Source organism: Polistes fuscatus, unplaced genomic scaffold (assembly GCF_010416935.1).
Source record: "Polistes fuscatus isolate 324 unplaced genomic scaffold, CU_Pfus_HIC Scaffold25, whole genome shotgun sequence".
In the NCBI taxonomy this organism is placed as follows: Eukaryota; Metazoa; Arthropoda; class Insecta; order Hymenoptera; family Vespidae; genus Polistes; species Polistes fuscatus.
In genome coordinates this window covers 1,022,636-1,043,894 of record NW_025113102.1, presented here as the reverse complement: position 1 = coordinate 1,043,894, position 21,259 = coordinate 1,022,636, and the positions used below count along the sequence as shown (strand labels likewise).

Here is a 21,259-nt window from a genome sequence, read left to right as displayed (position 1 = left end):
GCATTCACGCTTGCTAGGTTTTCCTTGTATTTATCAACTTGTAAAATTCTCTTATTCTTCACACTAGTGTCCTTATTACAATTAGCTAAGGACAAGAACGAACCGAGACTAATTGATGATCTTAGGTTTATGTATACGTGCACACGTTGCCTTCGTTCGCAGCCACACACCGTACCATTAAGAAGAAGAAAAAGAAGAAGAGGAGGTGGTGCACCCCGAGGGCCGATGGCCCCGGTGGTTCTGCTCCTGTTGCCTCTTTTCCTCTCGTAATAGTCCTTCTCCTGAACTTTCTTCCTTATCCGCCTGAAACCCTGAACGTTTATACACCTCGAGAACCCCTGGCATCTTCTTATACGAAGCCGCCCTTCCAGCCCTACATTCGAAATCCTTTTTTCCCCTTTTTATTATTATTATTATTATTATTATTCTTTTTGTCGAGTTTTATTTTTTTTTCTTCTCCTCTCGATTTCTCTCCTTTCCCTTGTTCCGAAGGGACAACACGTGCACACACACGAGAGGAGAAGAGATCGTTCGATAAAGGGCGCTTCTTCTTCTTCTTGTCGTCGTCGTCGTCGTCTCCTCGTTGTCAAGCCGCGCACCGAAGGGACACGACGTGTTGTATCGAGCGTCTTGTCTGGCCCTCGACAAAAACTTATACACTTTTTCTTTTTCTTTTTATTTTTCTTTTATTTTTCTGTCTTCGTCGAAGGTCCGTCTTACGACCGAAAAGAATAGCACACGCGATTGGTCGAATTAACGAGGGAGAGAAGAAAGAGTTTATTAGCAAGGAATGATTGGGGGAAAAACAGAACGAAAATTAACATAGACCCCCTCGTTGCACGTCCCTACTGACACTACTCGGACGCGCACGATTCGTGCCGAGCGGCACCCTCGAACCCCCCACTCTGTCCCCGAACACGCTACCCCTACTCCTCGCGCAGGACTGTACGCTGATACGACGAACCTTCGACTCTTCTATCTTTTTCTCATTATACCTTTCATTTAAAAATATAATTGATAACAATAATCATTAGCTTATATTTTATGTATTATTAATAATATGTCGATAATTATCATTTCCAATGAATTGTTCTTATTGATATTGCAGAGAAAGTGAGAATGATTCATGAACATTCTTTCTACGTTAGCTCGTTCGTTAGACGACTATAAAAAGTAAAAGGTAATATCGCATAGAAAAATATTTGAAAAAAAATCCAATTGAATGGTATTCATCGTTGTAACAGGATAGCAAAAGTATCTCTTGTAGAATGTTGATGTGAAGGCAGGAAACAAGGTCGGCAAGGGACCTGCTGGATGATTTCTGTAGCGTGGTAAAACGTTAAACGGCAAATCTACGAGGTGATTATCGTGAGAAAGCGCATTGTTCATAATATCACGCTCAAAGAAAATGCGAAGGTTTGTGCCTCGCGTGTGTGTATGCACACTCACTGTGCGAAAGAGGGAAAATCTGAGTAACCTTTTCTCACGAACGTTTTGATCTCGAGAACCTCCCTTCGCGTATCACCTCCCTTTTTTTCCCTTTATTCTTCTTATTTTTCTTCCACCTCTCGTTTCTGTTCTGAACAAAAATTTCAAAGGGGTCAATCTCCGTCATCTTTCAAACGCATTATTTCGCGCGATCCGATTTCAAACACATTGACTTGGACATATCGAACATCTGTTTAAATCTATCCTCTTTCGAAATCGGATGCTTCAATGCACTTGCACATTTGCAAGACCCATTGAGCACCCAATCGAAATCCTTCGTACATTCCTTTTTCGCGGGTCTTTCGCACGCCAGACGATTTTTAATTTTTAAATGAACAACAAAAAAGAATAAAAAAACAAGAATCAACTTGTAGAAGAGATTCGATCGTATGTCAATCGATCAATCGTTAAAGCGCTTGCCAACTGGGTGAAGGTTACTTCGATCAATGAAATCAAAGTTTCCATTGAACAAATCCGATTGAATATGATTTATAACAATCTTCTATATAATTAACGGTTATCCATAGATATATACAGTTGCCTGTTACGAACTGAAACAATTATAAGACCATTTTAATACAAATAATCGTAAAATAATTTAAAATACTTCTCGAAACAGTTCGCTTATCAAATTTACGCCAAAACGGGTATACCTAATCTCTCGTACGGCACTGCATTGACTATTCCCTTCGTTGTCCTCTCTCGTATCCGATTTACCATCCTCTTTCTATCCTGTTCCTCCTTCTTGTTGTACTTTCTCGTTTATTCTCTCGTTCGTTCAACGAACAGCACCGCCATGAAAGCCGCAAAACGCGCATCATCTCGTCGTTCCTTCGGTCGTTCACACACACACACATACACCTTCTGTATACCTGTTTTCAACATTTCAAATACGCTTTAACTACTCGTCTAAATATAGTAAAGATACACATAGAAATGAACAACTTCTACTAGCTTTGCTCCTAGAAATTTGTTTTGCTTTTCCTTTTCCTCTCTCTCCACCACCCTGTTCTTTTCATTAGAAAACAAATACAAAACAAAATAAACTTCCTCGTGTACTTGTCGCTGTCCGGATGCGGTCATCCTTTTCTTTTTTATTTGTACGATTATATATACCTCCGTTCATCGAAGATCCAGTTTCAACTATCGTTCTTTTTTACTTCTATTCTCTTTTTTAAATCCAATATTATCGAAAATAATCGATTTTACTATGACACAAATTTGAATACAAAATACCTGAAATTATTAATTGGAATAAATGAAATTAATCAAAATGTAAATCATTCATTATTCATATTGCATCTATGCAAAAACTTAATGGTGAACTATAATTTAAAATACCATTCTTCTTAAAACAAAATGACGATAATAAAAAGATTTATTATTTACTTGAAATTTTGCATAGATCCAATGAAATATGATTATAATTAAAAAAAAATTCGGAATATATTGTATATGCTTATATAAATTCATTCATGCGTGGCGCGTTATTTAAGAAGATTTTTTTTTTATATGAGAGAAAGAAAACGAATTGCCAGGTGCAACGCTGCTGTGTTGCACAAAAGTGCACCTGACTTCGTAGAAAAAGGAACAAAGAATTGAAATTTTCGTCAGCGCTATCTGTCGTTTATCATCGGAACTATTTACAATGAATAATAGAACGTGTAGTGTAGTAGAAAGAGAAGGAAGAGAAAGGGAAGAAGTTAAAAGTCGGTGTGTTGCAGTTTCTGCATAGAAAGCGATGACGTTGCGTTGTTCTCACATAACAGACCTTGCTATTACTTCGAACAGATTGGATTAAGTGCAAGAAACACGATTGATCCTATTTGAAGATAAAAATTAATTAGTATTCGAGAGAAATCTTGGAAAATTATTTATTATTCTTCTATTCAATGGATCGTTAAATTCACATCGAACTTATATCGCACGTTGTAATGTTTTTGTGATATGTTTTACCATTATTATACCTAACCTATTTATATGCACGTCGTCCAGGGGGCAGGGAGGAAGAAACAGAGATAACATTATTATGTATTACGTTAACTGGTTCGAAGTTCACGTTCCATACTTATCTTATAATGATACTACATTTGTTTTGAGGTCATTTCCTTGTTCTTCTTTCGTTAACGAAAGTACGATGCTCGAATTGTGTGAATGTGATTTACATTGTACGGATGATTCTCTTTCGATGATATTGATGTAAAGGTATTATCTCGATCTCGATTTAAATAACTCGATTATTTCTTATCATCGAGTAACAAAGATGTACCAATGGAATAATACGAGTATCGTTAAAATATCGGTGACAAGAGATATTATTCAAAATGAATTCTCTTCTGAAATCGGTGAAGTCCCTAACAAACAAAAGAAATATATTATTGAGAGAGTCCCTTCAAAAACAATTAAATACAAGCGTGATGGAGATGCAAAGTGCACCAGGTGTCGTAGAAGAAGAACCAGTTGGAAATTGCGAAGAAGCAATGACATTATGTTCCGTATTGGAAGCTATATTTTTACATGGACTGAAGGACAGTCTTTTGAATAGAGTGACAGAAGTTCTCAGTGGGCCTGATTTCGAAGCTATGCCTCAACCAAGTTTCTGGGGCCCTTTATTAGTATTCTCTCATCGCCAAATTATTGATCAGATCCAAGCATTAACTCAAGTTTCCACTGAAGTGGGTTATTGCAGAGCATGGATACGACTGGCCTTAAATGAAGGTCTTTTAGCAAGTTACTTGTGTTCTATAAGAAGAGATAATTCTGCTTTGAAACCATATTATGATCGTTCTGCCTTCATAAGAGATGCTGACCTAATAGATATTGCTCAACGTTTGGTAGAAAGCTTGGATTACATACACTTTGAACTGGCTTGCAATAGTAGTCTATTGAATTTTTGGTCAAGTACTCCTCTGCTTTTAGCTGGTATATGGTCACCTCCTATGAAATCTTGTCCTGTGTTTAATGCAGTAGATATTGCAAAAACCATAACTACGGATTTGACGGATAACGACAATCTCGAAGAAGTAGAAACTGCGAGTTCTATAGGTAGTTTAGGTTCCTTTAATTCTTCCCAATCTGCTTTAAATAATTTAGTTGGTATTTCGGAAGATGAAGCTCTTAAAATCATTTTAAAAGATAAAATCTCTAATAATCATCATACTACACAATATAGAAATGGAAGTCCAACGCATACACCTAAACAAAAAAAGATAGAGAAAGTGAATACAGAAAAAATAGAAGAAACTACAAATGAAGTTACACAAAGTGTATCAACTAGTGGGACCCCTAAAAGGGATGTAGAAACTATGACAACTGACATCAATACCTCAGTTATTCAAGATGATCATCAAAATAATAGCCCTCAAGAAAATAATAATGCTTGTGCCGATAATATATCTACTACTGTAGGAAATTCATTATTTGGAAGATTAGGATGGTCAACTTCATTTGAAGATTGTGAATCTTCTATGACCTCATCTGTGATATCTCATGGTTCTGGAATAGATGCTCCTCGTACTCCGGGTGATGGACCAACCTATGATGCTCTTATTCAAAGCTATCATACTAGTGGTAATGTGATAGTTCCGAATTTACAAGAATTTTTAAAAAAATATCCAAAAAATGAATCCATCGATGAAGAAATTAAATCTCCAACTGTAACTAAGGTATAGACGTAACAATATTATTATTATATTATCTCAAAGTATATAAAATATTATATATTACAATTTTATTTACAGATTGTTATAAATTTTGATGAGCAATTAGGAAAATTACCAAGAGAAAAAGGCCTTGACACGCAAAATTACAGCTGTTTCGATTGTGGTCATGCTATCGGTATGACGTTTTCAAAAGCTCACGTTTGTTCTTTTTCTGCAAGTTATTATTGTGCAGATTGTATGGCACAAGGAGAATATTTAATACCATCGCGTATTGTTCATAATTGGGATCTAAAACGTTATACCATTTGTCAAAAAGCTGCAGAGTACCTGAAAGATTGTTCTACTTTATTGGATTTAAAAACTTTGAATCCAAAAATATATATGGCAGTGGATGTTATGGCACAATTACAATCTTTAAGAATACAATTGAATTTATTGAGAGCATATTTGTTTACTTGCCGTGAGCCTGTTATTGAATCATTGCAAAGGAAAGTTGCTCCCAGAGATTATTTATATGAACATGTTCATCAGTATTCTGTTTCTGATCTTCTTGATATACCTAACGGTACTCTTGCTCAACAATTACAAAAAGTAGTTGAATTTGCACGAAATCATGTGATCAATTGTTGGCTTTGCAGTCAAAAAGGATTTATTTGTGAAGTATGCAATAATCCTAAAGTTATTTATCCCTTCGATATGGATTCAACGTTTAGAGTAAGTATATAAATTTCACTGATTGTTTCATGAAAAATGTCAAATCTATATAATAAACATGAAATTATTTCAGTGTGGATTATGCAACGCAGTGTTTCATGCAGATTGCTTAAATGCATATAAACCATGTCCAAAATGCGAACGTCGACGTAAAAGAATGGATCTTCCCCTTTTAGACATGGAATGTACAGAATTACCATCTGAATCTAAATTAACGTCTGAGAACAATATTGGCTAATATTATATTATCTTGATGAAGCATTGATATTTGATTTTATGATTTATATAAATTATCTTTTTTCATTTTTACAGTATTGTTAGTTATTATTTTAGTAGTCATTTGTGTATTGGTACACTAAAAAAAGCAATTAAGCAAATGTCTCTAACTAAGCCCCAAGCTTATTGAATAAATGATCTTATAAATATTCATAAAGTTCATATATAAAAATTACAGCAAATTTATTATTTTAGACTATATATTTTTTGATGATTCTTAATATGTATTAATGATTATGTGAATATTTATTAATTTGAATGTATATTGTACAATAAAATAATTGCCTACTAACAGGCATAGTTATTGATATAATCATAAAATCTATCAAATACTTTTAACAGATTGAAGTATTTTTGTTATATTTAGAAATATTTGTTTATATTTTAGAAAAATTATAATTGATTATAATTGAAGAGTAAAGTTTTTATAAAAATTAAAAGATTAACAATAAAATTTATAATTGCATATTATTAGCTAAATATTTCTATATAACATTATTTTTATTAGAATTTTATATACAAAAAGTATTAAAATACATGAAATTTAGTGATTTATCTATCATCTATTACATTTAATACTGTTTGTCAATGTATTTTAATAAATTGGCATGCTTAAAAGCTCTTCATATTCCCGTTTATCGAAATTCTATTTTTAAAAAATTAATACATGGACTATATTATTTAGAATTTATATTTTCATTTACTACTGTGCAAATAATAAGTCATAAAAAATGAAATACCTGGTAGACTAGGAACAATCCATTGCATTATATTTGTTCGGTAGAGATTCATGCATGGTATTTAATGAGTCATTATACTAATATATTAAAATATTTTTTTTTGTAGAAAAACCCTCTAAAAAGTTTGAATGTAACGAATTTTTCCAGTCTATCTTGTATATATAAGGCACATTAGTTCTTAATATTTAATTTATATGTAATTGATGAATGTTAATATATATCTAATTATTTTATGATAGTCATTACAGTCTTAATTGGATTTATATATTATTAAATTATGCCTTTGTTAGATATCTATTAATACGTGATCATCATAATTTTTTGTAACATATAAAAATGTGATTAACATGACGCACATTGTAGGTTTTATTATAAACCTTATTTTCAGTTACTGTTTAAAATTGATACTTCAGGGCATATTAACAAAAACATTTTATAAATATTTTTTGAAGTCATTATCTAAATTTAAAAGCTCGTTTACGCACCAAAAGTACCAATTTTCAATCCATGCTTGGATACAGGTACATATGACCTGCTGTCTCAGTAAAAACTGAGAAGCGGAAGGTACTATTTTCATTAACAGCACACGATCAATAAACATTTTTTTTTTTTTCAGGTATAGATACGTAGTTGTAAATATGTTTATAATATGAGAGATCAAACATTATACTATCTTAATTATATTTATATATATGTGTTTGCATCTATGCAATTTTTACCGTCAAACTATACAAAATTGTCTATTTATATGGTTATGATTCTAATAAGTATTAGATTCTTGTTTTTAAAAAACTTCCTGTAATAATACTTATCTTGATCATACCTTATTTGTACATTTGTACTTTTTCACTTAATAATAAATTTAAAATACTACCACACATTTGTTTGATTCATAATTTTGATTAAACATTTATGGCAGCATTACTTTTATATTAGCTAAATATTTTGATTTTGAAAAAAATACTTTGTCAGATAACATTTTTTTTACATATATTAAATTACTTAATTATACTATATTTTTGTATCAAAATGCGACCGGCAACTTTGTCAATGTAAAGTTTTAGGGAAATAAGCCGAAGGCAAAATTTGTTTGTCCGACAAACCGGCTCTTCTTAACCCACCTTGTAATGCTACATTTGAACCTTTTGTTTTGGTTCCATTCGAAGATATGCATGGATTATTACTTTCTACAATAGCTGGCACAGATGACATACCTGGCATATTCCCTGGTAATTTATTTAGAGTATTAATGCGATCCAATGGTGTACTGGTACTAGAAATTTGTCCAGTCTTGTTAATAGAAGACAAACCCATTGTACTATCTCCTACTCCCATAGATCTGGCGGTTGTACGAGTAGTTTGATTAATATTTGGATTTTGAACTATTGGATTTTTTAATGGCAACCCTGATAATGTAGTAGGTGCTATAGTGCCAGGTGCAGGTGTTCGTGTTTCAAATCTATTTGCATATAATTTGTTTGATCTTGGTAAAGTTAATTGTACAGATGATGGAATAGTAACTGGAGCTGGAGTAGTAGTACTCTGAAGTGGTGATTGATTGTCAGCTAAACGACGATTCAACCAATTGATTACTGTAATCAAATATATACAAATTTAATGAAATAGTTATAATGAAAATATTATTGTAGAATATTATATTTATAAAAATTAAAGAAAGTTATACTATATACATTTACCATTATCGTTATTTTTGATTACTTTGTCTTTTTCTTCCAATTGATTTTGTAATACTTTTGCATGTTCTTTTAAATGTTCTATTTCTACTTTCGCCTCTTTAATATCTTTATTTACAATTTCCATTTTACTTTCCAATTGACCAACTTCCTTTTGTTTACTATCTAATAATCTTTCTTGTTCCAATGCTATACTTGTTCTCAGTTTTAATTTAGATTTAGTAGAAGCTAATTCATTTTGTAATTTTGTTAATATTTCATTAGCTTTTACTAACTCGTCGCTTAAACTTCTCAAAGAATTTTGTTTGCGTTGTAATTGGCCTTCCTTATCAGCTAAAAGTTCCTCCAATTGTTGTTTTTGTTCTTTCGCTGTTTTTAACATTTCCATATGTTTATTAATAATTACACCCTTATCTTTTAATTCCTGTTCAAGTACAGCTACTTTCGTACGTAAACCATTAACGGCTTTATCTTTTTCGTGAAAATCTATATCTAATTTTGAATTTTGTTTCTTTAAAAGCGCTAATTCTTTTTGGGCAAGATTTAATTCTTTTTCAATATTCTGTAATTGTTTACTCTGTTCTTTGTTAGTGGCTTCAAGATATGACAATTTATCCTTATAACTCATATTTTGTGTACGCAATTCAGCAAGTTCAGCATGTAATTGTTTTAAAGTTTCCGTATGTCTATGTTCTAATTCCATTTTATCTTTGTCGCTTTGACGTTGCCATTCTAGCCTTGCCTGAGCAAATCTATTATATAAATTATCAATAATATACAATTTATAAAAAAGTGTAATGTATATAAAATATAAAGTATGAAAATCATATGATAATTAAATATATCTACCTGTCCTTTTCGATACTTATTTGCTGAGTAGAATTAATTTGAATTTGACTTTTCTCTGCTAAATATCTTTGTTCTAATTGATCTAATTCCTTAGTTTTAGATTCAAATTTAATAGTCAAGTCATTCAATCGCGTTTCTAAACCAACTACATCTCTATTCTTTTGCAAAACATTTTCTTTTAATTGTTTTATTTTCATAGCCATATGAGTTCTCAAATCAAAATCATTAGCAGGAGATATGAATAAACTCAAATGGCACAGATGTTTAAAATTATTAGTTTCAACCAGTTTGAATGTCCATTCTCCATTTTCTTCTGCTAATAGCAAAAGAAATTTGGGTGGTGTTTTTGACACATTGGAACCAGGTACATTGCATTGTTCTAATAAACATATTAATTGAGTTGCAAAATTGTCAAAGTCAACTAATAAACCTTGTTGAGCTTTCAGTACTTTAAAATCTTCCTCGGCAATAAACAAAGAATATAAAAAGCAAGGATCATCATCGTCTGACAATAAAACACATAAACTCTGAAATAAAATGATTGGCATTTGGTAACATTTTTTGGAATTTCAATCATTTCTATGATTTATATAATAATAACAATTTGATAACAAGTTTTTTTTTGTCCTATACGAAAACATGTTAATGTTGAAAAGAGTGTGTTAAATATTAATATTTAATAAGTAGAATCTGTGTGTGTGTGTGGTGGAATTTTGACAAATAGTAAAAAGGTTATTTGTAGAAAATAAATAATACCTTACGACAAACAGGACTAAGACCAGCATGAGTTTCAACGTTCACCCTAAGTTCACGTTGTCTTTCTTCTTTATGTTGAGGTTTTATATAAACCTTTTGCACTTTAGTATACAACACTTCGACATTGTTCAATTGGAGGCCAGAATCGGTACTCGTACCGCTGCCTCCTATACTGTTCAAATAATTCATCCTGCACCAGCACTATTGAAAAACATTTGTAAATCTCGAGTAATTGATTAATTTCAACGATAATATTAAATAATTCGAGTTTCGATTCATCTGTTTGAAAACTTTGAAATATCTTTAAATACAAGAGAACGAAGTTTCAAATTGTACATCAAAAATCGACGCACGCGTAATACTGGTGGTGCCATCTAAACAACACGCGCTGTAACTATTGTTTTTCCCCCTCCATTTTCCTTCATCCCTCTTTCTTTTTGTGTTTATTTTATTTAATTTTATTTTTTATTACATTTTATAGTATTATTTATAATAATTTATATCACATTTATACGATACGACTAGAGCTAAGGAAATGTTCAATGTGGTTTAATATTTGTGTTGTGATAACTATGTGACAATATTACATTAATATGACAAGATTATATTGACATGTGTCAAAAAATTGAAAATATTATATATGTAATGTATTTTATATATCACAATTATTTATATTATAATATGAATCATAAAATGTGTGTCAATCTTTTTAGTTTTATAATTTAGTTGCATTTAGTTGCAATAAATGCAGTGATAATTTTTTGTCTCTCCAGTCAGATTGATTTAGAAGTGATATTGTATTTTTATAGGTTTATGTTTTATTTGTATATTGTTATGTTGTATGTTGTATGTTTATTATTATGTATAAGATTTTCATTTAGATAATTTCAAAGTAGTAATAATTTATATATAACGATTAAAATATATATTTTTATATTTTATTTATTTTCATTCTAATGTACAGTAATAATAACTGAACAATATTATGAACTTAATATTCATTAGTATTAAAGAAACATATTGATATACAGCATAATAATAAATTATGGTTAATAACATACATGTCACTTCTGGTAAGACGGGATAGTTTTTAATATAATTAGATATAAATTATTATCGTTATTAAGCTCGCTTTTTTTGGCCGTCAGTTGAATGAATTTTCGTGCGACCACCACAATCGCACGAAAATTGCATGACGATATGAGTTTATTTTTATGTTGTAGTTTACGCTTTTTTTTATTTATTTTTATTATTTTTTCTTCTTCTATTAGCGTTCCATAATATGCATATAGTAATTATATGTATTTAATAAAATAATTCATTGATCACAATTTAATATTTTTATAATTAACAATTTACCTTATTGATTGCCTAGTTTTTTCATTATAGGTTGCCTACTTTTTTTCCTCAAAAGAATCCTACATTTTTCAGATATTAATCCATAATTATTTCCGTTTTACCTTCTATAATACATGCTATTATGTTACTGAAAAATTTAAGATCCTCTTGAGGAATGTGGTATATATATACATGTATATATACAAATATTTTACTCAGGTTCATTCAAGCGTAGGCGTGCAAAGTCTTCAAAAACAATATTATCATCGTCATCGTTTGCATAGCAAGAATTTTCATAGCGAGCCCTATCGATGCTCTTGCTCTTTTTCATCATGGCCTTTTCTTTCTCAACAGATCCTATGGCAGCAGACAAAAATAGTAAATATTTGAAAATTCATATATTTAAAATTATAAATAAAATCTATCTATAATATTGAAAATTTTGTTCTCCTTACCAGGAGCAGGATGCATTAATTTAAATGGAACATCCGTAATCAGTTCACCTCCCAAAGTGCCGCAGTTTAATTTTACTCTTACAGAATAAGAAATAACAATGCCCATTGCTTCTGCAGGGCATTTACCTTCCTGCACCATGGTTGAAGATGCAAGATTTACATCATCATCCTTATGATATATGAAAATTAGAGATCAGTAAATCGTTTCAATATAAAAAATACAATTTTATAACATTTATTATACTTGCAGTACCTTAAGGTGTCCATCAAGAGCAATACCACGGCGATCCTTGTTGCTGCTAGCCAAGGGTACAAGATAGAATTGTTTCGTGAAAGATGCACCAGGAGTAATTGGGCAACCTTCGCGGGTTTCTAAGCTAGCAACATGTCGTGAGAACTGAGCATTGACCATAGTAACTTCGCAGTGTTGCACCACAAAGAGCTGCAGTTACAATATTATATTTAATTATATATATATATATCTTGATAAAGGAAATATTTGTAGCATATTATGTGCATCAATATAATGTACCTTAATGTTTTTCACTGCTTTCCTAGAATTATTTGTAATTATAACATTAGCTGCCACCTTTTCACCATGGTAGTAAATTTCCTTGTCGAGTGTAACTTCTAAATTAAGTTTGCCCTGAGAGAAAGTGAATCCTTTTGATACAAGAGAGCTCGGAAGTCTGCGTCCTCGTGTTGGTGGTGCATATTGCAGTTTCTTAATAGTCAATGCTACGGATGATCTCTTATGGCCCTATAAACGAAATTAATATTGTTCTTTTTTTGTTTCTGTATATAAACTTTTATTAAGCTTTAGCTTTCCATTATTCCTTGCTCTTTTTGCTTAAATTACCTTGTCTTCTTCGTTTTCACCAACATAAATTCTAACAGTATAGTCAACACCCAATGGTTTGCCCTGATCGTCATCTCCAGGTTGAAGAGTAACAGAGCTTGGAGAGTTCTGAGGGAACTGGAAGAGGAATGGATAGGCATTTGGTCCGAGACGTTTCAATAATCTTTCTTGAATTTCAGTCGTTTCCTGTTTTTCCTTTTTGAAAGGAACTATTTGATCTTTGCAGAGGACCAATTCTTTGCTAAATTTGACACCCATTACTTCATCTTCCTCTCGACCAAAGCGGTAAGTCGTAGTTACCTTAATAATAATAGCGAGTATTTTTTGTTAATTATTTTGTATATTGTATGAGACAATTTTAGGAAATACATCTATTCATGCCAACCTGTCCGTAAACCTTTCGTCCCTGGAGGTAATCATTTTCCACAACAATGATGCCATCGATAGGATCCACATGATCTAGATGATCAATGAAATCTCGTTTGCCCAGGTAAACAGTGACCTTGCCTGTTAGTACATAAGTATATGGTACTCATTATATTAATAGAATAACTTTGTTAAACAGTTTTGATTTTGAAAAATGATTTCTTTATAATGAATATAATTTTGTATTTATATATATGTATGTGTTATAACACTTACCATTAGGCGTGGTCTTTTTGAATACCTTAATGGCTACGACGAAAGCCAAAAACAAGATAGGGAACATTTGGCACTTTTTTTCTACTCAAGCTGCTTAGTGAAGGTTTGTGTCCAAACCAGAAGTGACAATTCCAAACGTCTCGGTGGTGCCTTCATATACCCTTTCCCAGGGGCTTCACAACTTGAAGCCATATTACTAATTACATTATTTCATTATGTAATTTACTTAATAAGATTTATAATGCACATCTAGTTATAACTTTGTTACGTCTTTTGTATCATATTCAGTAATTCAGTGATGCAGATTGCTTTGCTGTTAGAAGAATGATGGTACATTAGTATCATAAGTGAAAGATTTTGTCTCATATATTTTCTGGTGTGCTAATAGTTTTATTTTATAGTTTTTTTTATACGTGCTTCATAATAATGTGTTTTAATTTTAATAACATCTACGAATGATGACATTATTTCTCAATCTCATGATTAATAAATTTTTATACAAAACTATGAGAAGAGAAGCTTTTGCAAAAATAGACTTAGTATTTCATGTTACATTCTATTATAAGAATAGGAGATGGTGTATAAAGAAACATTTTTATAGGGAAGAAAAAAAATTTTAAAGAATACTAAGAAATCTTTATTTCGTATTGTTATTATTATCGTCATCATTATTCACAATGGTTTGTACGATCTGACAATGTATGTATTGTTACAGCTCGTTATATTCTTATTACAAATAAAGAGTGTTTATATACTAGATAAAGATATAGGCATATGTAAAAAGAAATTGACTACATATATTAAAGAAAAGATCATATTTTGATTTGAAATAGTATTTTAGATATATAGTATCGCATAACCATTTCAATAATCAACCTTTTCATACATTTTAATAATGCTCCATTAATCGTACAATTTTACATAATAATTTTACATGATAATCTTAATGCTAACAAATATATATGTTTTGTTCACGTGGAACTCTTGTACATACTAAAAACAAAAAGAAGAAAAAAGAAAAAAGGCATACCAAATGAAAATGAAGAAAATTCAAAAAATAACATTATGATATTTAATTTAAAAAAATTATATTTTCATCGAAACTCATTCGATTTTATGAAGACAAACAAAAGACATTTTAATACATTTCAATCTCCTCCTTGTACACTTTGCTTTGTATTAGCGATTTCCTTTAGTCATGGATAATATTACAATAATGACACATGATTTACAAATTTGTAGTATACAAGCATTAATTATTGCATTTCTTAAGGAAAATATCTAAGACGCTGTAGCATTATAACTGTACACTAACAAAGAACTATCACATGAATGTTCTAGGCTATTGTAGAGTACAGTACTTCAAGCCTCGTATAAGATATTAATTTCAACAGCATCAGCTCTTATATAAGAACATTCTCGCAATACAGTTCCCTGATACCACCATACTTTAGTTATGTGACAGTACAAATATTGTTAGTTCAATAGTATACATTGTAAATTTTTTTTTTTAAGTCTGGCTGTTATTCAGTGTGAGTCTACTAAACTTACTTTAACTATATTCTTCTTCCTTCTTCAAGGTTTTTGTATTTTTTATTTTTTTTTTTGTATTTTATTTATTTTTTTATTTTTAAAGTAAACTATACTGGGTTTGTCTAAAGATAATTTTTCGAATGAGGTGGCACAGCGTATTCAGCTTAAACTTGAAGCAAAATTTGTTTCACACAGTACAAATCTATAAATGGATAAAGAACCTTTATTATAAAGCAAATTATGAAGAGGTAAGGGAATTACATAAATTATAAATTTCATGTATCAGTATAATTAATTCTTATTTCTAAGAAAATACAAAAATTAAAAATTAAAAAAAAAAAAAAAAAAAAAGAAAAATTAAAAATAATGAGTTATATAATAATTAAATAAAAAGTTTAAAAGTGAATCTCACATAATATTCATCAAAGAAATGTGTCCTTATAAATAACAAATCTTCTTTTAGGATAGATCTGAAATTGAACATTATATCAAATATACAGGTATAAATTGTGAACAATAACGCAAAAAAAAACAATTGTTACATACAACTTGGCGCAGCTGCAGATTCAAATCTTTTCTGTATCTGATCATAGGTGAATTTAACAAAAGCATCATACTGCTCTGAAAGCTTCATGTTTAAGATCTGATCATATTCCTCTCGAATTTGTGTTTCTTGTTCCTTAAGCATCCGCTCGCAGATCAAGCCAACCTAATAAAATTATTAACAATGGACAGAAACAATAAATACTATAAATAGTATGTAGATAATATAATAAAGATAATAAACAAAAAGAAACGTTATACGTTTTTCAGATATATCGTTCATTTTTAAGTAATATTAATAAAATATTGTATACTTTTGTTGTATACCTGTCTAAATGTAAAAAGAGGCTTTTCTTTTCCGCTATGAGTGTAAGAATTTGAAGCACATGCAGATGGGCTAGACGGACTGGAAGGACTTTCCATATCTGAAGAATCTCCATTGTTTACTTGAGGATTAAAATATAATTGCTTGCGTCGGTGCAGTCTACGAATCTCTTCTCTGATATTGGCAGCCATTTTTTCTATTTAGAAGAAAATATATATTATCATTTTATTTTCTCTTATTGTTAATGAATGTTTCATTAGACAGGTGTATTCATACATTAATTTGTGTTTGTTATATAGTAATGTAATCTTACAACGTTGTGGGTATTTATTTATTTGTATGTATAAATATATGTTTATGTATATATATATATATACTAATTTGTTCAGATGTTCACCTAGATTGTCATATTTTTAATAATTAACGAAATTTTTTATTTTATTCATAGTCAAATCTAATAAATAAAATTCAAAGCATTAAAGTCCGTTAATTTTACTTATCCCATCATATGTGCGCATGCGCGTGAGCGTTAATTCCAGTAGCCACTATTGTCATATATAAAAAATAAAATTCTATAAAAAAAAAAATTAATAAAAAGAAAAAAATAAATAAAAGATAATATAAAAGTTTCATATTGTTATATACATAATAATTAATAGGGTATATATTTTACGAATACTATTAAATTTCATATCGGACTAATGATCAATTCGACCTGCGAGTAAAAACGATTCGGGGACAAAAAAAAAGGAAATTAAGAATGATTAAAAAGTCTATTATCATACTAAAAACCGAGTATAATGACTTACAAGGTAATAAGTTAGAAAGAAAATGAAGAAGAAAAAAAAAATAAAAGAAATAAAGAAAGATAAATTGAAAAAATTTGATCACGCATAGACGTTCTTCCGAAGAATCCTGTCCCCCACCCTTCTTTCTAATAGAAGTATAGTGGTGGTGGTGGTGGTGGTGGCGGCCATACAATAGAATAACAGGGAGGCATAGGATTTTTAAAATTATAATGAGAAAACATTACAATCGCCCGTACTAATTACCGTATCGTAAAGCAAGGTAGAAAAAAAAAATGGCCGTAAGCTATAGTAATTACCAGGAGTTAGTTTGTGAGTAACCTCGCCGAAGGGCGAGGGATTTTGCGGTCCCGGATTGTTCTGCGTCGATGTACCGGGCGAAACGCACATAGGGACGCATCTTCGTCGCTTACTAGGACGACCATGACTGTGCACCGGGTCGAACTCCAAGGATCTCTTTAGAGTAGCGCAGGCCATTTCTTTCGTTCGGCCGTTTCTCGTGCGCGTCGACTGACACCCAGATTATACCGGATTAGCCCCCCTTCGGCTGACAACGAATACAATTGAAAAGACCGCACGATCACCGTTACCTGTACAACGCCCCAAAATATGATTCTAGCTTTTAACCCGTCTATTTTAATCAGCGCCGAATTAATTTTTCTCGATTTTTCAATATGAAATCTAGGTTGCACCAAAACAAACACTGCGGTGAAACAATATGGCTGGTCAGCACGACTCCTCGACTAAGAACGATCATGGAACGAGTGCTTCGAGCATCGACGAACCATCTTTGTTATTCGTAATGCTCGCATTCCAGGCACCCCTAAGTTCGATTCTCATGATGACTATGACATATTTAAGAAAATACGCGTGCGCCTTCAGGCTTGTAGAATACCTTTCATTGCCGAGTAAACGCCTTCTGATTGGTTGGTTCATGTCCACGGTCCGATTTCCATCGAGGTAACCTTAGCTTTTTATTTATCAATTTTCTATGTTATTTATTTTGTTTTTTTTTTATATATATTATCTTTTATATTCTTATATTTAGTGAATTATTTTTGTAATCAGGTGTATATATGTACAAAAAATTAAAAATATTTACGATTGAAAGTCAATGGGCAATATTCTCATTGAACTATTCATTACATTTATTTCAGTTTGTAGTACGAAAAAAAAGATTTATTTATAAATAAAAGGTGACAGGAAGTAATGAATTAAATACCTTAAATCTACAATTATACTATTCCATTTTCTTAGAAATTTGAAAAATACTTTTTAGAAATTCGGATTGCACAATTGCATTACATAATAGTTACAATTTATCATAGTCAGTGGTTTTCATACTTTTTGTTGTATGTTGCATTCTAGATGAATTCGACCAATGGCTTGCAATTACATAGTTATATATATATATAGGGAATATTAACCAACTCTGCAGTCAGTTGAAAGGATTAATGTCTGGTGTTCTATTCTCTGTTTACGATTTTTATTGAATTAATATACAACTAGTTTCCTACTTTCTATAGTACTTAGAAAATCAAAGAAAATATAATGTCAAGCCCAGTGATAATTTCTGCTGCTACCAGACATACAGCCACGGTAATTAACAATCATATGTGTATATATATATAGTAGAATTTTTACTATCCGATGATCTAGTATTTGAAAGTTCAATACATGCTCCACTATTAATACGTTTCATTATCTGAATACTATTTTTACACTTTATCGGTTGTGTCATTTACTATCAAAACAAATAATCTAGAGATAGTATACCCCTTGTACAATATTATATCTTTCATTTTTATTTATATTACTAATATTTTATTCCTTTTTTTCTTATTGCATTATTTTTTTCTAATTGTTATTATATTATTTGTTCTAAATAAACGTTTAACATCATGATACAAATTACTGTTCTACTATACCAAATATATCTTAATCTCAACAGTTAAGTCTCCCTGTTAGTTCAAACACTGGAGCTTTTATTTTATATATTAATATATTACATATAGATTTTAGTTATATTATTATAGAAAATATTTTAATAATAATAAATTTATAAAATGATTAATTTTGTATAATAAATAGAAATATTATTGTTCCAGCTTATATTCTTCCATGGCTTAGGTGATACAGGGTAAGTTATTATTTAAGATTTATCTGTAATTTTATAGATTTAATAAAATTATTAAATAATAATAATTTTCTACTTTACAGAAATGGTTGGGCCAGTCCTATAGCAGCTATAAGACAATCTCATGTCAAAGTTATTTGTCCAACAGCGTATGTTACAATATTATAGTACAATATTTAATTAATATTAAAATAATTAAACGAGAAAATTGAACATTTATCTATTATTTTTGTAGACCAACAATGCCAGTTACTCTTAATGCAGGCTTTAGAATGCCGTCTTGGTAAGTACATTTAATAAACATTATAAAGATATTTTTTAAATCGCCATATTTAAAAGGATAATATACAGGATAAGTCAACTAACGTTGGTACCACCTGTATAATAATTTTACATAATTAAGTAGCATTTAATTAACAGGTTTGACTTACGATCTTTGGATCCTACCGGTCCAGAAGATGAAGAGGGTATACGTAAAGCTGCGGAATATGTTCGTAGTTTAATTGCACAAGAAGTTGCTGCAGGTATATCAACCAAAAATATTGTCCTAGGAGGATTTAGTCAAGGTGGAGCTTTAGCTATGTATAGTGCACTTACACACCCAGAACCTTTAGCTGGTATAGTAGCTTTGTCAACATGGCTTCCTTTACATCAAAAGTTTCCAGCAGTAAGTTTATTTCAAATATCTTCATAATATTTTACTAATTCTTTAATTTTTACTTTACTATTATTACTATGGTTGTTATTATTTTATTCCCTTGTAAGGAAGCATTAGCAAATAATAATACACCGTTATTACAATGTCATGGAGATTGCGATCCTATAGTGCCATATAAATGGGGTCAAATGACTGCATCGTTTCTTAAACAATTTATGTCACAGACAGAATTTAAAACGTACAGGGGAATGATGCATACATCCTCTGAAGAGGTAACATATTTATTTTTTGGATATGTATAATTATTACTTTTTTTTTTTTTTATTCTGTTATATTCTTTTAAATTTCTAATTCCTATTTTTTTGTATCTCTTTTCTTTTTTCCTTTTATAGAAAACATTTTATAAATATATAATGTTATTACCATTTTTCCAGGAAATGCGAGATGTGAAAAAATTCCTTAGCACAGTCTTGAAGCCATAATAAATTACATTAAGCACACTTACATTTTAAGAATGAGTCCGATTGGTATATTGTTTAATCAATAATTAAATTGATTAATTTTGATTTATCTCTGGGGACAGAAAATAAGTAGATACAATTTATTTATTTTTAAAGGAAGTACGATCATAAAAACGTTTCTTATAGTTTATTATATTTATTCTTAAATTAATTAGAGTTTAAATTAGTCTTTACATTTTTGTTAACGAATATTATTGAAAAATTGAAATTTCAATTCCTTTTAACATGTTATAACTATTCAAATTCATTTGAAAATTTGTATTTAATTTTAGGATAACAGTTGTATTGAATAATGCATTTCTTTAATATTATGTTATTAACATATAGTACACATTAATAATTTATCAGCTTTCTTCACTCTTTAATCTAAGCCAACTAAAGATTATAAAAAAAGGAATGCAGAAGTGGCTTTTATAGGTATTATTAAAAATAATAAATTGTAGAACCAAAAATTATATGAATATTTTAGATCTAGAATTATTTATTATTAGTGTACAGAGTATCAAAGAAAGGAATTAAAAACTGTATTTATCAGTTGTCTTTATAATCTCCGATCTCAAAAAGCACTTAATTTATAGTTTTCGGGACAGATATTTTAAATATTTTTATTGTTACACTATATTACTCCAAAACAAAGCTTCCAGATTTTCTTTTCTGTTCGTTATTAGGTACAGTACTTCCATTGAGTTAATTTTATTTTAGAATTGTAAGTCATATAATATCTTTGCGTATGTACTATCTATTTATATAAAATGCATAATAAGATTATTAGAAGTATTTATGATTGCATTTATGTCTGGGTAATTATACTTGAAAGTTATATTTGATCATTAAACTGAAAATAATTATTAGTTGAAATGAAATTAATACCTTAAGTCTTACATATTCTTATTATCAATTATTATACGCAATATGAAATATAAAAGTTTATTATTAGGCTAAAACTTGGATTTAATTTCAAACTATATTTTAATCAATGGCCTAATTAAATGGATATTGAATTATATATATTTATATTTACTATGCACACACAAATTACTTACAAGATAAAAGTTAATTATTTGAAGAGACCTTTTAACATATTACAACATATTATCTATAATTATATTTGTTATGATATAAGTAATGATACCATGCAAAACATAAGTGTTAACAAATTGTTTTCTATTGTTATGCAAGACAATGTCTTAAAAAATATTAATTTCTTTTTTTTTGGCTATTTTAAAATACTAAAGTAAAATTATTACTGCTGTTGAACATTTT

The 21,259-nt window shown here is 30.0% G+C and overlaps 5 protein-coding genes and 2 long non-coding RNA genes across 7 annotated transcripts; 3 read left to right on the top strand and 4 right to left on the bottom strand.

Annotated features, from left to right (window-relative positions):
• Window positions 1-428: 428 nt before the first annotated feature.
• Window positions 429-2,737, bottom strand: LOC122518595. The gene is made up of 2 exons (XR_006304115.1): window positions 2,142-2,737; window positions 429-2,039 (listed from the first exon to the last, which is right to left on the bottom strand). It is a non-coding gene; the product is annotated as an uncharacterized LOC122518595 (long non-coding RNA).
• Window positions 2,738-2,999: 262 nt separating this feature from the next.
• On the top strand, window positions 3,000-6,326 carry LOC122518594 (pleckstrin homology domain-containing family M member 1). The gene is made up of 3 exons (XM_043637612.1): window positions 3,000-5,153; window positions 5,229-5,864; window positions 5,938-6,326. The coding sequence occupies exons 1-3, from the start codon at window positions 3,813-3,815 to the stop codon at window positions 6,100-6,102; spliced, it is 2,142 nt and encodes a 713-aa protein (XP_043493547.1). The 5' UTR covers window positions 3,000-3,812; the 3' UTR covers window positions 6,103-6,326.
• An 832-nt stretch (window positions 6,327-7,158) lies between these two features.
• LOC122518601 (spindle assembly abnormal protein 6 homolog) lies at window positions 7,159-10,812 on the bottom strand. Its single transcript, XM_043637622.1, has 4 exons — window positions 10,180-10,812; window positions 9,424-9,950; window positions 8,578-9,326; window positions 7,159-8,472 (listed from the first exon to the last, which is right to left on the bottom strand). Exons 1-4 carry the CDS (start codon window positions 10,366-10,368, stop codon window positions 7,928-7,930), a joined length of 2,010 nt encoding a protein of 669 aa, XP_043493557.1. The 5' UTR covers window positions 10,369-10,812; the 3' UTR covers window positions 7,159-7,927.
• Window positions 10,813-11,165: 353 nt separating this feature from the next.
• LOC122518602 (arrestin homolog) lies at window positions 11,166-13,606 on the bottom strand. The gene is made up of 7 exons (XM_043637623.1): window positions 13,474-13,606; window positions 13,217-13,338; window positions 12,832-13,131; window positions 12,505-12,732; window positions 12,226-12,414; window positions 11,973-12,141; window positions 11,166-11,874 (listed from the first exon to the last, which is right to left on the bottom strand). The coding sequence occupies exons 1-7, from the start codon at window positions 13,538-13,540 to the stop codon at window positions 11,729-11,731; spliced, it is 1,221 nt and encodes a 406-aa protein (XP_043493558.1). The 5' UTR covers window positions 13,541-13,606; the 3' UTR covers window positions 11,166-11,728.
• Window positions 13,027-14,260, top strand: LOC122518606. Its single transcript, XR_006304116.1, has 3 exons — window positions 13,027-13,116; window positions 13,194-13,321; window positions 13,480-14,260. It is a non-coding gene; the product is annotated as an uncharacterized LOC122518606 (long non-coding RNA).
• Window positions 14,088-17,497, bottom strand: LOC122518605 (akirin-2). Its single transcript, XM_043637628.1, has 5 exons — window positions 16,980-17,497; window positions 15,877-16,070; window positions 15,553-15,715; window positions 15,419-15,476; window positions 14,088-15,208 (listed from the first exon to the last, which is right to left on the bottom strand). The coding sequence occupies exons 1-4, from the start codon at window positions 17,155-17,157 to the stop codon at window positions 15,466-15,468; spliced, it is 546 nt and encodes a 181-aa protein (XP_043493563.1). The 5' UTR covers window positions 17,158-17,497; the 3' UTR covers window positions 14,088-15,208; window positions 15,419-15,465.
• Window positions 17,498-18,075: 578 nt separating this feature from the next.
• On the top strand, window positions 18,076-20,859 carry LOC122518603 (acyl-protein thioesterase 1). Its single transcript, XM_043637624.1, has 7 exons — window positions 18,076-18,279; window positions 18,789-18,820; window positions 18,901-18,966; window positions 19,053-19,100; window positions 19,238-19,484; window positions 19,583-19,747; window positions 19,910-20,859. Exons 1-7 carry the CDS (start codon window positions 18,232-18,234, stop codon window positions 19,955-19,957), a joined length of 654 nt encoding a protein of 217 aa, XP_043493559.1. The 5' UTR covers window positions 18,076-18,231; the 3' UTR covers window positions 19,958-20,859.
• Window positions 20,860-21,259: the final 400 nt, after the last annotated feature.